At 40.3% G+C, this 17,537-nt stretch overlaps 1 protein-coding gene across 1 annotated transcript in view; it reads left to right on the forward strand.

Annotated features, from left to right (window-relative positions):
• DNER (delta/notch like EGF repeat containing) overlaps nucleotides 1–17,537 on the forward strand; it is a gene marked incomplete at both ends in the record, with an annotated part of 338,936 nt that overhangs the window by 289,494 nt on the left and 31,905 nt on the right. The window contains one exon of the mRNA XM_079710119.1: nucleotides 14,649–14,762. Coding sequence (XP_079566245.1) covers nucleotides 14,649–14,762 — 114 coding nt within the window. The remainder of the gene's footprint in view (nucleotides 1–14,648; nucleotides 14,763–17,537) is intronic.

The raw sequence follows: 17,537 nt of genomic DNA on the forward strand, positions 1-17,537 counted from the left end.
GAAAAATCTGTCTCCTGCCCTTTCCTTCTCTTGTATCCTCACTCTCTTCTCTGTTGAATGTGTAAAAAGCTGACGATAAAAAATGATGTTAAGTGGACTTTCAGACACAGGTCAGTGGACACAGCCATGGAATCCGGGGGGAGGAAAGTAGTGCTCGCTGGACGAGGAGAGGATGCCGTGCCTTTTGGTGGAGGAGGCAAGTGGAGTCTCACATGTTGGCGAAAAAAAGTTCATTCTCATTAAATGAGTCATTAAAAGGGAGGCACATGTTAGTTCATTTGAGTGGACATGTGTCAGAGTCACTCTGGATAAACAGCTGACATTCACGGAGTGTTTATCACATTCAGACCCTGTTCTAGGTCCTTACGTGCGTGAACTCATAAAAAAGGCCCGACAGTAACCGGAGAGGTGGTAGTGTCAGCCCTCAGGAGCCCAGCCAGCATGGTCCTGAAAGCCCTTCCACCTCCTCCCCAGCAGGCTCACTGGTGTGGCTTTATTGGAGCCCTGACACCCTCAGCCGGCGCTGTGGCAGGGCGCCGGGTCATCAACTAATTTGTGCGCATTTCTCTAAGTCATGACTCCCGGGCTGGTGTAGATTTTTGTAATGCTTTTGAGGGCTCTATTTATAGACTTTTCACTTAACCTCTTTCTCCCACCACCGCTTACTTGATACCGTCCATCTGCCAGTGACCTCGCGTTGTAGCTGACTTTGCTTCTCTTAGCATGGACCCACCTTTATTTAGAGGTCTTTCTGGTGAGCCTCGAGGGTTTGTAGGGCACATGGATGACCTTGACCTAGCCCCTGGATGGAGGAGCTGAAGCTGGGTCAGGTCTTGGCTTTGTGTTTGGCACATGTGATGCTTCTCATGGACTATGATGCCCATTTAGAGCCGAACTCCACCAATTCCCATGAGGACAGATGTGCTGGCTTCATCCACATGGATTTCAGTTCTAGGTAGATCAGAGCATTGAGAAATAGGGAGTCCGCTCAAGTCTGGAAAGAATAAAGGAGCAATGAATTAGGAGACCTAGGTAGCTCATCCTCATTGTGCTATTGGATTACTGATGACCCTGGATAAACCTTTTCAACCGACTTGTCTTTATTTTGTCTGTTTAAAGAAAGGGCAGTAATGCTTACTGAGAGATTTTGAGATTCTTCAGTGACAGAATGAGTAGTGGTGGATGTGCTTCCAAATTTTAAGTTCCAAAATTCTTTAGTTTATGATAGAGTTTTATGGAGTAAATATCATCTTTATGAATGACAAAATGATTAATTGGGTATACTCTGAATTTGCCTCTTATGTTCCTGGCTTTGAAGCATTGCTCATGCTATCATGACCAAGAAATAAAAAATGAAACTGTATACGATGACCCACTAGTGACTCCACAAATTCATGGACTGTGATCCTAGCTTTTTTCACCTCCTTCTTCCATGTTTCTCAAGGAGTATTCCCGAATTTTGCTGCTTTCCCCAAGCCTCATATTAAATCACTCACTCATAGGATATAACAAATTTCACGTCCATCTTCATGGAAAGAAAGAGAGGTTATCATTTGTAAACATTTTCAAATTTCTCTAGTTTTCCAACGAGCAATGGTTCTCAAACTTGAGCATGTGTTAGAATCTGCTGGTGGGCTTCTTACAACATAGTTTGCTGGGCCCCACCCCTATCTAGGGTAGGGCCCAAGAATTTGAATTTCTGGTAAGTTCTCAGATGATGTTGATATGCTGGCCCTGTGCCACCCTTTGAGAAGCCCTGTCCTACAAACTCATCTGCAATCACAACCACTCACATTTTATTGTCTTCCTTATTACCTGGTCACATGCTCCCCATTCTGCTCAAGGTTAATCCTTCCATATATGCTCCTTATTCCACCCCTTCTGTCTTTCTGTGAACTTCCTCCATCAGTTAAAGACGCCCTGCTGTGGATGACTCAAGAAGGTAGAGTCGACTCGAGATGACTCAAGATCCTGGAGGGGATCTCAAACACATTTGAGGATGTGGGTTTTTGAGAAAAGGGTGCGGTGCTGGGAGCCTTTGTGTACCGCAGGGTTAGGGGATAGGGTTCTGGAGAGAACGGAGGACTCAATGACCAGCTGAGCCCAAAAGACCCTTCAGCTTATAGAGAGGGAAAACATGCTATAATGTGCTGCACTTGACTCTACGAGGCAAAGGGCTCTCCTGATCTCATGGATCCTGGCTGCCCTCTAAGAGGATTGCAGTTGGGCTGAGCTGGTCCTTTGTGTGTGTGTGTGAATGAGCTCCTGCTCACACCTGGAGAACCTTGAGGACCCCAAATTAGGAGGCCATGTAGACAGGGCTAATTTGACTGGCCTGTCCATCACTGGAGGAGAATCTCCAGTATCATCTCTCTCTGCCTGAGGTTGCCAACCTCAAGCCTGGCCAGTCCAGGGAGCCTGTACCAGCAACTCAACAAGGGGAAAAAAATCTAGGAAGTAAAAACAAAATTGCAACAAACCCCACAACTCTAAACAATCAAGAAGGGAAGTAAAAAAAAGTAATGTATACCACTCAAAATTGAATTTAGATCTGGAAAAGCAAAAGGAGGAAGTATGTCATCATAGAAGTAAAAATATGAGAGAATGGAAACCATGAGTGAAAAGACATGAAATGTGGAGAAAAGATGAAGAGATATGTTTCAACTGAATGATGGATGTTGCAGAAGAAGAAAGAACACGTGGAAATAAAACCAGAATCAACCAACTACTAGGGAGAAGTCTATGAGATGAAGAAAATTGAAATTTTCAAATAGAATGGGCTTACAGAATGCCAGAGGATTAATGAGGGAGATGATACGTAATTTGCAATTTCCTGGTAGAATTTCCAAATCCAAGAACACTGAGAATATTTTTTACAAGATTCTTCATAGTGAGTACAAGTTACACACAAAAGAAAGAATCAAATCAGCATTGAACTGCTCTTCTCTAAAATGAAGCTAAACAACAGTGAAGAGTGTTTTAGATTTTTCAATGAAAAAGTCTGGTTGTTAAAGGTTCATTTGTATTTGAGGGGTAAAGAAAGATATTTTGTACATCTAAGGATACAGAAAACATAACACCATGTACCCTCTCTAAGAAAATTATTTTCCAAGGTATTCTCATCAAATTGGAACTAAATCAGAGCAAAGATAAGCAGATAGGGGACGATGGAGAACAGGAGGAAGAGGGTTGAGCAGACTGCTTTACATGCGGGGATAAACCTAAATCGATGACATTCATATGATTGTAAATACTTATTTAATGGTAAAGAAAAGTCTCTTGAAAAAATAGACATGCCTACTATATTAATTATTATTTCTGCATAGTGAATTATTGTAAGGTAGTGGCTTAAAACAACACCCTTTTATTATCTAACAGTTTCCTAAGTCCAGGCATGGATTAATGGATTCCCTGTTCAAGGTCTGGAATCCAAGGCTGGAATCAGGGTGTTGGTTGAGCTGAGCTCTCATCTGAGGCTTAAATAGGGAAGGATCAGCTTCCAAGTCCCCTCAAGAGGTTGGCAGAATTCATATCCTTGCAGCTGTAGAATTCTTGACAGTCTGCTTCTTGAAAGCCAGGAGAGGCCTGAACCCTCTTAAAGGTCTCACCTAGTTAGGTCAGGCCCACCTAAGGTTAACTCAAAGTCAATGGATTAGATACTGTAACAGCATCTTCAGAATCTCTTAACCTTTGCCAAATGCTATTGATTAGAAGCTCACACTCAAGAGGAGGGAGTTATATAAGGGTGTTACTCATTGGGTGGTCACCCTAGAGTGTGTCACTACATCTGTTCTTAAGGAAAATTTAAATGACCAAACTAAAATTTCATGTTATTTTAACCAAGTCCATGAGTTGGTGGGTGTTGGGAAGGATTGGAAGGCATACAAGTGTGTTAAAGATCTCATGTCAATGGGCAGGTAAAGTGATTATTTCATTTTTATATATTTATAGAGACATTTAGGTTTGGGTTTAAGCAGGAATGTAAACCCTAGCAAAGTAGCAATAAATGAGAGAACTTCTAAAGTAAGAGTGATGGGCAGGTGTTGAGGGGTAGGGTAGAAGGGATTAAAGAGAAGCAGAAGTGGGTAATTCATGCCCTCCAAACCAGAGGAAGAGTGAGTGAGGGGACGAGAGAGGTCAAAAGATTCTGGACCTTTCTCTCCTTAGAGTATGGACATTCTTTCCCTCTTTGGAAGCATTTATCCCAACATATATTTACATATAAGATGTCTGTATAAACTTAGGAAACTATCAGATGGGTGGGCATCAATTCTTAACTAGTACTTACCTCTGGAGTTAGAACTTGGATAAGTGGTGTGTTGGGGGGAGGATTAGAACTTCAACTTCTTACTTACATATGTGCTTTTTTAAGTGGTGACATTTTACTCTTTTCTGTTCTTAAAAAAACTTAAACAAATGAATATAACTTCCTAAAAAGAATGAGTGCAACAGAAAGTCAGGCAAGATAGCTAAGAACATTTTGAAAAAGGAAAGCAGTGAGGGGGAACTCCTGCCAGATGTTGAAACCCATTGTAATGCTGCAATTATTATTACATCCCCATGTTATGGGTGCAAGAAGGGACAGCTAACCAAAACTGAATCAATGGCCCAGAAACCATCGTCTATAATAATATATGACTCTTAACAAGGAATTGCTATGAATGGGATGGGAATTCTTTTCTAATAAATGGTGCTAGAAAAACCGAGTTGCTAAACAGAAAAAAAGAAATGTTCTTACACACGCTTCTAAATAAATTCCGTATGAAGTGAAAAAAACTGACTCTTGTTTGACTTTGCATCCTCCTATACTTACTTGCCCCTTTCTTCCTCTTTCTTTTACAACCAAATTTCCTTAGAGTTGGTATAGATGATGCCTCTATTTCCTTAAAATTTCTTTTCTTAATCTTCTTTAATTTGGATATCATCAGTACCGTTCCGCTAAATGGATCTAGCAGTGGCCTAATTGAAGACTGAAACCCCAAAGCCTGCCTCTCCAGCTTCCAACTTCACATTCTTGCCCTTTTGCTTCATGATCACTGGGTCCCTTTTGAAACTCACCCTGCTTTAGCTTCCACAGCTCCGTTCCTCCCCTCATCCTCACCCCCCAACCCTACTCTTCCCTCCTGGCCTTCTTGGAATGAATCCTTGCTCTCTGGACACCATGAATGCAAGTGGTTCCCAGGCTTTTCTTCTTGGACCTTTTTTCTCTCCTCCTCTTTCCCCTTATCCAGTCCTATGGCTGCATCCATTGTCAGAAATATTGATCTCCAAACAAGTATGGAGGAGATCTCTTTCCTGAACTCTCCAAGCATTTTCTTGATAGTTTCTGTGACACTTATGGTCAGCCTTGTAGTCAGTACCTTCTGGCTCCAGGCTTTCCTTTCCCTGACACTAAATTAGAATCTCCTGAATGACAGTGACTACACAGTTCCTTTTTTTTTTTTTTTTTTAATTCTCATCAGCTCTTGATATGGTGGCTTACACAAAGCACATGCTCCACAGCTATCTGTACTTGAATGGAAACTACTGCTTAACACAATAATTAAATAAAGCAAGGCAACTTGAACATTTTCCCAATAAGTTTCCACTGTGGATCATGAAATTGTTAGAAGCAAAATACATGGAGGGACTCCTAGTGATCTCCCTTCAGACCTACAGAAATACTGATACTTCTTTAAAACTAGTCCAGAGCTAATTCACAATGAAACTTTCAAGACTTTAGTTATGTTCATCACCTTATAGTGCCAAAAAGTCAAGTTACAGCCCCACATTGTATTGAATTATTATTTATAGCAGAACAAATTTAATGGTCAAGATTATACTCATTTGGAATTTTTGGTGACAGAAGTTAGAAAGAAAATACTTCAAGCTTTAATTATGAAAATAATGTAGTAACAGTGATAACAATTTAGAAAACTGAGGAAACTTGATAACTCATAGCTTTACAGCAGAACATAAGAGCAATAATCATCTGTATTATTTCCATCCTTTTAAATATCTGTGTTTTTACAGTTATAATTGATTATACCTACAAGTTGGTATTACCCTTCTCAGACTTACCATTATTTATGTTTGATTTAGAAATTGTTAGCAAGTTTTACTAGTTCTATTTTAAATGGCGATGTGATGTTCCCATGGGGTAATATTTATCCATTCCCTTGCTATATCTGAAGTGAAGCTACTGTAAATAATTCTGGAATGAACATTTTTATTCATATAATTTTCATACTTTCTGGATTTTGGGGGTATAGAGTCTCAGAAATAAGATCATTGGGTTATGAGTTTGATCACATTGTACTGAATTGTTTATTTTTAAAGTCTACAGAAATTTATGATTGAAAGGATGAGAACTCTTTCTTTGTTGGTTAGAATTATTTCCTCTGTATAACCAGTGAACAAGAATTTCTGGGTATTTTCTGTACCTGTCTCTTCTCAAGTACTGTGATTGATAGAAAAATGGATAAGTCAGGATTTTTCCTTTATCAGGCTATTATTTAACCAGAAGAGTGGACTGAGACTGGCACACACAAGGAATAATGAGGTGAAGGTCGAGATCTCAATTGTAACATCTGAAACAGCTTAGAAAAAGTTGAGCTCTGTGAGGTTGAAATACTGGAAAACTTTTCATGGAAGGAATCAGTTTGAATAAAATAAGATGATGTCCAGGTTGGTTTAAGATGGTGGAGTAGAAGGACGTGCGCTCACTCCCTCTTGCGAGAGCACCAGAATCACAACTAACTGCTGAACAGTCATTGACAGGAAGACACTGGAACTTGCCAGAAAAGATACCCCACATCCAAAGACAAAGGAGAAGCCACAATGAGACAGTAGGAGGGGCGCAATCACAGTAAAGTCAAATCCCATAACTGCTGGGTGGGTGACTCACAAACTGGAGAACACTTATACCACAGAAGTCCACCTACTGGTGTGAAGGTTCTGAGCCCCACGTCAGGCTTCCCAACCTGGGGGTCCGGCAACAGGAGGAGGAATTCCTAGAGAATCAGACTCTGAAGATTAGTGGGATTTGACTGTAGGATTTCAACAGGACTGGGGAAAACAGAGACTCCACTCTTGGAGGGCACACACTGCACATCGGACCCAGGGGAAGGAGCAGTGACCCCAGGGAAGACTGAACCAGACCTACCTGCTAGTGTCTGAGGGTCTCCTGCAGAGGCAGGCGGTGGCTGTGGCTCACTGTGGGGACAGGGACACTGGCAGCAGAAGTTCTGGGAAGTACTCCTTGGCCTGAGCCCTCCCAGAGTCTGCCATTAGCCCCACCAAAGAGCCTGGTAGGATCCAGTGTTGGGTCGCCTCAGGCCAAACAACCAACAGGGAGGGAACCCAGCCCCACCCATCAGCAGTCAAGTGGATTAAAGTTTTACTGAGCTCTGCCCACCAGAGCAACACCCAGCTCTACCCACCACCAGTCCCTCCCATCAGGAAGCTTGCATAAACCTCTTAGATAGCCTCATCCACTAGAGGGCAGACAGCAGAAGCAAGAAGAACTACAATTCTGCAGCCTGTGGAACGAAAACCACATTTACAGAAAGACAGACAAAATGAAAAGGCAGAGGACTATGTACCAGATGAAGGAACAAGATAAAACCCCAGAAAAACAACTAAATGAAGTGGAGATAGGCAACCTTCCAGAAAAAGAATTCAGAATAATGATAGTGAACATGATCCAGGACCTCGGAAACAGAATGGAGGCAAAGACAGAGAAGATGCAAGAAATGTTTAACAAAGACCTAGAAGAATTAAAGAACAAACATGTAGAAGAGTTAAAGAGCAAACAAACAGAGATGAACAATACAATAACTGAAATAAAAAATACACTAGAAGGAATCAATAGCAGAATAACTGAGGCAGAAGAACGGATAAGTGACCTGGAAGACAGAATGGTGGAATTCACTGCTGTGGAACAGAATAAGAAAGAAGAATGAAAAGAAATGAAGACAGACTAAGAGACCTCTGGGACAATATTAAATGCACCAACATTCACATGAAAGAGGTCCCAGAGGAAGAAGAGAGAGAGGAAGGACCCGAGAAAATATTTGAAGAGTTTATAGTCAAAAACTTCCCTAACATGGGAAGGGAAGTAGCTACCCAAGTCCAGGAAGTGCAGAGTCCCAGGCAGGATAGACCCAAGGAGAAACACACCAAGACACATAGTAATCAAATTCACAAAAATTAAAGACAAGGAAAAATTATTGAAAGCAGCAAGGGAAAAATGACAAATAACGTACAAGGGAACTCCCATAAGGTTAACAGCTGATTTCTCAGCAGAAACTCTACAAGCCAGAAGGGAGTGGCACGATATATTTAAAGTGATGAAAGGGAAGAACCTACAACCAAGATTACTCTACCCGGCAAGGATCTCATTCAGACAATGGAGAAATCAAAAGCTTTACATACAAGCGAAAGCTAAGAGAATTCAGCACCACCAAACCAGCTCTACAACAAATGCTAAAGGAACTTCTCTAAGTGGGAAACACAAGAGAAGAAAAGGACCTACAAAAACAAACCCATAACAATTAAGAAAATGGTAATAGGAACATAAATATCGATAATTACCTTTAACGTGAATGGATTAAATGTTCCAACCAAAAGACACAGGCTCACTGAATGGATACAAAAACAAGACCCATATATATGCTGTCTACAAGAGACCCACTTCAGACCTAGGGACACATACAGACTGAAAGTGAGGGGATGGAAAAAGATATTCCATGCAAATGGAAATCAAAAGAAAGTTTGAATAGCAATACTCATATCAAATAAAATAGACTTTAAAATAAAGAATGTTATAAGAAACAAGGAAGGATACTACCTAATGATCAAGGGATCAATCCAAGAAGAAGATATAACAATTATAAATATATATGCACCCAACATAAGAGCACCTCAATACATAAGGCAACTGCTAACAGCTATAAAAGAGGAAATTAACAGTAACACAATAATAGTGGGGGACTTTAACACCTCATGTACACAAATGGACAGATCATATGGACAGAAAATTAATAAAGAAACACAAGCTTTAAATGACACAATAGACCAGATAGATTTAATTGATATTTATAGGACATTCCATCCAGAAACAGCAGGTTACACTTTCTTCTCAAGTTCACACAGAATTCTTCAGGATAGATCACATCTTGGGTCACAAATCAAGCCTCGGTAAATTTTAGAAAATTGAAATCATATCAAGCATCTTTTCTGATCACAATGCTGTGAGATTAGAAATCAATTACAGAACGGATCTTGCTGTGATTTATGTCATAGAGTGTTCTGCCTCTGTTTTCCTGTAAGAGTGTTATAGTGTCTGACCTTACATTTAGGTCTTTAATCCATTTTGAGTTTATTTTTGTGTATGGAGTTAGACCCACCTCCTAAAGAAATGGAAATAATAACAAAAATAAACACATGGGACCTAATGAAACTTAAAAGGTTTTGCACAGCAAAGGAAAACATAAACAACGTGGAAAAACAACCCTCACAATGGGAGAAAATATTTGCAAATGAAGCAACTGACAAAGGATTAATCTCCAAAATTTACAAGCAACCCATGCAGCTCAATATCAAAAAAACAAAGAGCCCAATCCAAAAATGGGCAGAAGACCTAAATAGACATTTCTCCAAAGAAGATATACAGATTGCCAACAAACACATGAAAGGATGCTCAACATCAGTAATCATTAGAGAAATGCAAATCAAAACTACAAGGAGGTATCACCTCATACCAGTCAGAATGGCCATCATCAAAAAATGTACAAACAATAAATGCTGGAGAGGGTGTGGAGAAAAGGGAACCCTCTTGCACTGTTGGTGGGAATGTAAATTGATACAGCCACTATGGAGAACAGTATGGAGGTTCCTTAAAAAACAAAAAATAGAATTACCATATGACCCAGCGATCCCACTACTGAGCATATACCCAGAGAAAACCATAATTCAAAAAGAGTCATGTACCACAATATTCATTGCAGCACTATTTACAATAGCCAACTCACGGAAGCAACCTAAATGCCCGTCGATAGATGAATGGATAAGGATGTGGCACATATATACAATGGAATATTACTCAGCCATAAAAAGGAACAAAATTGGGTCATCTGTAGAGACGTGGATGGATCTAGAGACGGTCATACAGAGTGAAGTAAGTCAGAGAGAGAAAACAAATATCATATATTAACACATATATGTGGAATCTAGAAAAATGGTACAGGTTAACCGGTTTGCAAGGCAGAAATAGAGACACAGATGTAAAGAACAAATGTATGGACTCCAAGGGGGGAAAGCAGCGGGGTGTGGTGGTGGTGTGATGAATTGGGCGATTGGGATTGACATGTATACACTGCTGTGTATAAAATGGATGACTAATAAGAACCTGCTGTATAAAATATAAAGAAATAAAATAAAAAGAGTAGATAAATATTATACAGCAGTAGAAATGAATGAACTGAAACTACACCCATCTACAATGAAGAATCTTAAAGATGTAATGTTGAACAAAAGAAGCCAATTAAAGAGGAACACAAACAGCATGATTCCATTTATATTAAATTTGAAAACAGACAAAACTAAACATTATGTCATGTAGAGATATATTCAAAGGTGGTAAAACTATAAAGGAAAAGCAAATAAGTGATTGTTCAAAGGTCAGGATGATTGTTACCCGTGGGCCTTTTCCCTTTGGGAAAAGGCACAGTGGGAGAAATGTTTTACTTTTTATCCTGGATGGTGGCTACACAGGTATTTACTTTATTGCTATTCTTTAAAGTAAACTCCAATGTTTTGTGCATGCTTCTGTATATAAGGTATATGTCACAATAAAACTGAAATATTTAAGTGAAAAAAAAATAAGATGATGTCTTCAAGTGAATAGGAAGTTCAAAGGATACTTCAAGTTAATTTTCTTTACCTGGCTTAATTTTATTGGAGATAAAATAAAGATTTTTCAGTTTTCAAAATATTAACCACGACTGAATTGTGATGACACCAGAGATTTATAATTGGAGCATGACTTTTTGAATTTTTGCTCATTTTAATTCTAAAGTTAACTGCTATAAAGAGCCCTGTTGGAACAAAGATCTTTTCAGAAATGTTTCCTCTCTATCCCTTAATATGAAAAGTATGAATTTTTATTAGTTTTGACTGAATTACAGTTTATTTTTGCTTGAGACTAAACATAAGTTTCGTAATCGTGTGTGCTCCATCCCTTGCCAATGGGTGATGCATGTGTCATTCCACAGGCTTAGTTTGAAGTGTGGACCTGATTTTCCCTGACAAAATAGAGTATTTTTGAGGCAGATTTGGAATGGCTTCTCACTCCTCTAGCAGTCCTACCTGTGTGTCGGCCAAAGTACACAGACGTTCGCCCCTCCTGAAAGGACAGGATTCTGGTGGTATAGCCATAATTTCTTTTGTGAGGTAAGATATGGCCTCTGCTCAGAAGGACCTCAGAGATTTTGGGGGGATCAGGCAGGAGGACAGATAAGTTATGATTTAAGACCATAAACTCTGTAACAGTGGAATCTTGCTGTGCTCTCAATACACAGTGGCAGAAGAATGGAGTTCTGTCTTGGGAGAGTCAGCTTCAGCTTTCCATGAGTTGGGCTTTGGCATTGAGAATGTGCCGGGGGAAGACCAGCTTGGGAGAGAGGGCAAAGTATGGTGTTATGGTCAGAGGACATGAGATGCCCAACACTCAGCGTTGTGCAAGGGCCTAGGGGCCCTGAGGGTGCAGACAAGGGGAGCCCAGGAGGCGTTAGGAGGGGAGTTGGAAGGGACATACCCTGGACATCTCAGGGGTATTCATGACTGTCCCTGCTCTGCATTTAAGATTTCTAGCTCATAGCTGTTCAGTTCTGATCAATGAGCTGAGCAACATGACAAATATTTCTTACACAGGGCTTAACGAGGCTTAGAGGATAGAAACAGGAGTCAGCAAAGTGCTCTCAGGGGACCTTTAAGACCATCTTGCTTTGTAGTCATCATGTTGCCATGAAGATTAGCTTCTGTCCGATCTTGCTGCCAGAAAACTCTCAATGAACTTCAAGTGACTGAATATCTTATCTTTTGAAAAAGAGAAATAACAAAGGATAAAGTTATTGCCCAGAAAACCCACCCAAAAGATTGAAATTGCTTATTATCTTGGGCATTTTCATCAAATCTATCTTGTTGAAGGCTTTTAATGTTAAGATGCTTAAATATTTAGCCTAGAATGTGCTTTTCAGCCTTATTTGAAGAATGTGGTAATTTGTGTGCTAACGTATTAGTTATACTACTATTATAAGGTTAGATTGGCAAATGTATTTGTAGAAACCCGGGAAAGATTATCCTTGATTGCTTTTATTTTAGGTCTAATGGAAATCTTTTTTAGGTTTCAGACATCTCTGAACCTTGATCTGTGGCTGTATTTCCCATTATAATTGAAAGCCTTTTTTGTCACATGGTTCCCATTGATCAGCCCCCTGGGAAATTCTAAATATGTGAACCCTTGTTTTCTGATGAACATTTTGAAGCAGAAAAGGCTCTTTTGCATTTTATTCTTTCAATTCAGCCTGTGCTATTTGGGAATCAATGGGAAAATGGAAATGGAGACTTCTGGGTGCAGAGGCCATACACACTCAAGTGAAGAACAATTACCAGTTTTATGCTTTAATCTTTAAATTAGTTTGACCTTGAATATTACCATGAGTCCTGGGTTTGTTAAGGACGATGAGTCAGGGAGGCTCCATCAAGTCACTGGAGGCAGAGAGGGAGCTAGGAGATGGCTTGGGGCCGGGAGTGTCTCCCACCTGGCGTGAGGCAGTGGGCTTGGGGTGGTGGTTTCAGGGAGAAATGTTAGGCAGAGATCTGAAAGACACTTTAGAAAAATATCTGGTAGACTATTATTGTTCATAGGTTGGATATGAGGGCAAAGGATAAAAAGAAATGAAAAACCATCCATTCTAAAATGCTTTACCAGGCTCAAATAAATCATTAATGTGACTACAAGTAGGTAGTTCTGTTTCCTTTTTCTCTTGTATTTTTCCCCCTCATTCTTTTTTTTTTTTTTTTTTTTTTTTTTTTTTTTTTTTGCGGTACGCAGGCCTCTCACTGTTGTGGCCTCTCCCGTTGCAGAGCACAGGCTCTGGACACGCAGGCTCAGCGGCCATGGCTCACGGGCCCAGCCGCTCCGCGGTATGTGGGATCTTCCCGTACCGAGGCACGAACCCGTGTCCCCTGAATCGGCAGGCGGACTCTCAACCACTGCGCCACCAGGGAAGCCCTCCCCCTCATTCTTGAACCTTCCTTCTTAAGGCATTGACAATTGAAAAGGAAAGGAGAGAAAAAAAATCTCAGCAAGAATAATTTCAGTGACAAAATGATGTGAGTCACTGGGTGTGGCAGTCCTTTGTACAAATATGAGTGAAGTAAGGAAGTGGAAATTAAGTAATACCATCCTGATATTATTTGCTTTATGCTTATTTTTTCTTGAGGCTGTTGGGAAGGGTGAGTATATCGTTATATACATTCTTACATAGAATGTAATTTATCTTCCTCTCCAAATGGTAGGTGGTCAAGAGAGAGAGATTAGTCTATTCATCCATCTGGCACTCCAGTGAAACAACACCAGAAATTCTACCTTTCAAATTGTGTTGGATTTTTAAAGTTTTTTTTTTAAATAAAATGATAAAATACTATATACTCATTGTGAAGAATTGCAACAATATAGAAATGCACAAAGTGACATTCAAAGTAATTCATTCTCCTCTCAGTCCAACTTCAAGCATTTGCATACATACATGCACACGTAGACTATTTTTTTTTACACCAGTGGGAACTGTATTTGCTATAAAGATTTTTTTCAGGGCCTCCATTTTGTTTGAATGGGCACTGAGTTCCGTAGAAGGTTGTATACTTCCATGGCTGAGCTCCGTCTCAGGGGAACTACTCAGCAAGCACAGACTCACATTCAAGTTGCCAGCATCATCAGGTCCCAGCTCCGTCCCCGCCAGCCCGGTGACCTTGCATTTGGATATTTGTTTCATAGTGCTGGTCTGAGGATCACATTACACGTAAAGCACAGCACAAGGGTCTGGAACATAGTATGTGCACAAGATGTTACCTTTCGCCTGTGGTGAACTGGTTGGTCTTTGGGAATGAAGTCTAAGGACAAACACTTCCTTCTCTCCTCTGTAATTTTCCAAAGTATGACTGGGGCTCGTTTAAATATCTGACTCCAAATCTTTACCTTCAGGATACCGTTTATCAATTATATTGACATTTTATGTAGACTGTCTGGCTATGTTCTGTTTCTTTTGGAGACTTAGAGAGCATTTATCACTGATAAATTTTATCTTTCAAAGTTTTAACATTCTGTTGCCCAGGCTTTGGGGCGTGTGTTCAGAGAAAGTACATAGAAGACTTTATGGTGGGACCTATGAGCTGGTACTCAATCTGTTATTTTCTCCTAAGGTGTGTTTTTACAATAACCTAAAGTCAAAGGTGGGCATGTGAATACATACTCATGTGCACACACACCCCTCTGGGAATCAGCCTCCACACTGTTCAAGGCTTTTCAGACACTTTCCTTTTAAAGGCCATGGGAGCTGGAGACCCGTTAATGAGTCACCCCTTTTGCATCTGTTTCTCTGCAGGAGTCCACTGTGAATCCTACAAGGACCCCTGTGCTAACATCAGCTGTCTGAACGGAGGCACCTGTGACAGTGAAGGCCTAAATGGCACATGTGTCTGCGCACCCGGGTTTACAGGTAAGTGAGCCGGGAACTGAGTTTTCAAATTTACCACAAAATCCCTGAGATGGCAGCTGTTAAAAAACCCCCAGAAACTTCTATGCATACATTATTGCAAAATATGAATTGCAAAATGTAAGTAGGCATTGCTTGGATCAAGAGCCATTTTAAAACAATCTACTGTGTTATCATTAAGCAAGGCTCTTCTGAAATCAGCATTTGGTTCAGAGGCCTGCTGAGACTGCCCTTACTATACGTTTGCAGACCTACAGCTTTGAAACATGAAAAATGAGCCATTACACTAACATCTGAAAAAGTGTCAGTGCTAATGGAAGCAGGAAGGAGAAAGGAAGGATCAGATGTGTCTTCTATAGAAATTGCATTACGCGACCACGTTTACTTTTACTGAAAGATACAGCAGTGTCTGGAATTTGAGTAATGGAGAGGTGGTAGTGGCGGCGGTGGGATGTCAGGGGGAGCTACTCTTAGTTCACGGTTGAATTATTAGTGAAGGTGAGGACAGTACAGATGTGGGGAGGGAGAGTGGATGGGGGAAGAAAGCTGCTGATGGCAAAGCAGCGAGGGAGGAAAGGGCTGGGTTCAGGGGAGCCACAGTGGCACCCTCTGAGTGGTTGCTTCTGGACTAGGGGATCCAGCTTAACAAGGGCTCCTTCGAAGTCACCCCTCAAGGGTTTCAGGGAGTTTGTGAACCCTGAAAACAGAAGTGAAGTGTTGTATATATGTGTATATGCTGAGGGGAGGCTCTCAAATTTTCATCAGATTCTCAAAAGATATCATGAACCACTTGGGGAGAGAAGGTTCCATTCTTGGCTTCGCCAGCCAAATGCAGGAGTCCAGAGATGCAGAGCGTAGGTCAGGTCTCTGTTTTCCGCAGTTGCTCAACCAGCAAAAGCAGCAGGGTCACTCTGGTTTACAAGTTGGGAAAGGTTGACATATAAAGTGCTGATAGAAGAAGGTGGGCACTGAAGTTTCTGGAAAACGTGTTATCGTTGGCTGGAGAGCACCTTGCGTGCTCACCTCTCCCCCCTAAGGCCTGGTGGCCACCTCCCTAGCCCTGGAGAATTTCACAGAGCCTGGACTCCCAGTCCATCCCTAGGGAGCCTCATTTGTGCTTCTGGGGTAGATGCCAACAGTCAAGATGTGGGAGAAGCAACCTCTGATATTCCTTCTATTTAGCTGTGTCACATCCTGTGTTTTCCTTTCGTCTTTTCCTGGGACTTAGAAGTGGGCTTACTCCAGAAAATGATTTGCAGATGGTTTTGTTTTTCTGACTGGTTTATAAACACACACAGACATTTGTATTCATCAATGGATGCAAAAATAATATTGGGGAAGCATCCAGGTTTTTTCCCCCAGATGTTTATATCCCACAAATAATGAACAGCTTGGAAGAAAAATGAGAAAATATAGTGCTATAGAAAAAAAGCCCACCACTTAAAAATGCACAACTAGGAGACAACCATTGTTGACATTTTGATACATATATCCAGGGATTTTCCTGAAGCTCTATGTGTGTATAATATATAGTGTATAGTGTAAATGCATATATTTGAACATAAAAGGAATCATAGTGTTCATACTATATTGCAATCTACTTTTCATTTAAAAATATATGTATTTCATAAACGTGTTTTCACATTAAGGTATATGCTTCTGTTTTATCATTTTTACTAGCTGTCCTGTCATCCATTACATCAGGGGTCCCCAACCCCCGGGACGGCGGGCAAGCAAGCGAAGCTTCACCTGCCTTTCCCCATCGCTTGCATTACCGCCTGAATCATCCCCTTCCGTCCCCCCAGGCCATGGAAAAATTGTCTTCCACAAAACCGGTCCCTGGTGCCAAAAAGGTTGGGGACTGCTGCATTACATGATACATCAGGATTTTTTTTAACCCATCCTCAATTCAACCTCTGGGGAGTTGGGAACTTTTTCCTATTATGAACAACACTGCAATGAATGTTCTTGCATGTACATCTTTGTGAACTTGTATGAGTATTTCTTCGAGCTAATTTCTTAGGAATGGAATCCCAGGGTCCAGGAGAATTCATACTTATTTCCATATTGCTCTCCAGGAAAATACCTTACACCAATATTCACTCCTACCCAGAGTGCAAAGGAGCTTTTTATTTCCTTGTTCTCACACAGATACCGAGAATCGTCATTCTAGTGGCTTTATATGCTATTTGTGTTGTTTTAATTTGTAAGTCTTTGATTCCTAGTGAGATTAAATACTTTAAAAATATATTTATAGTCATTTATGTTTCTTCTTGAACTCCCTATTCCTATCCTTGGCTTGCTTTTCTACCAGATCGTTCACGTTAATCTTTATTCTTGATTTGAAATCGTCCTGTATATTAAGTATATTACATTTGATTATATTACATTTGGTTACATAGGACTCTTCCAACTAGGTTCAAGCATTACTCTAACTGGTCTTTGAAAACAACCAATGCCTATTTCTAGTCAGCCCTGAATAGGGTGCAAATATTTTTCCAATGTCATTTGCCTTTTAAATGTATATAAAGTATTTTATTCTATATATCATATTTTAATTTTATTTTGCACGTATGCATTCCCTTTAACAGGAAAGAAAATGGTCTTTAGCCAAACCACTGAAGTAAGAAATGCAAATCTCGTTTGTTCTTTTTTTTTTTTTAACATCTTTATTGGAGTATAATTGCTTTACAATGTTGTGTTAGTTTCTGCTGTATAACAAAGTGAATCAGCTATATGTATACACATATCCCCATATCCCCTCCATCTTGCGTCTCC

The sequence above is a fragment of the Hyperoodon ampullatus genome (assembly GCF_949752795.1).
Source record: "Hyperoodon ampullatus genome assembly, chromosome: 8".
NCBI lineage: Eukaryota > Metazoa > Chordata > Mammalia > Artiodactyla > Ziphiidae > Hyperoodon > Hyperoodon ampullatus.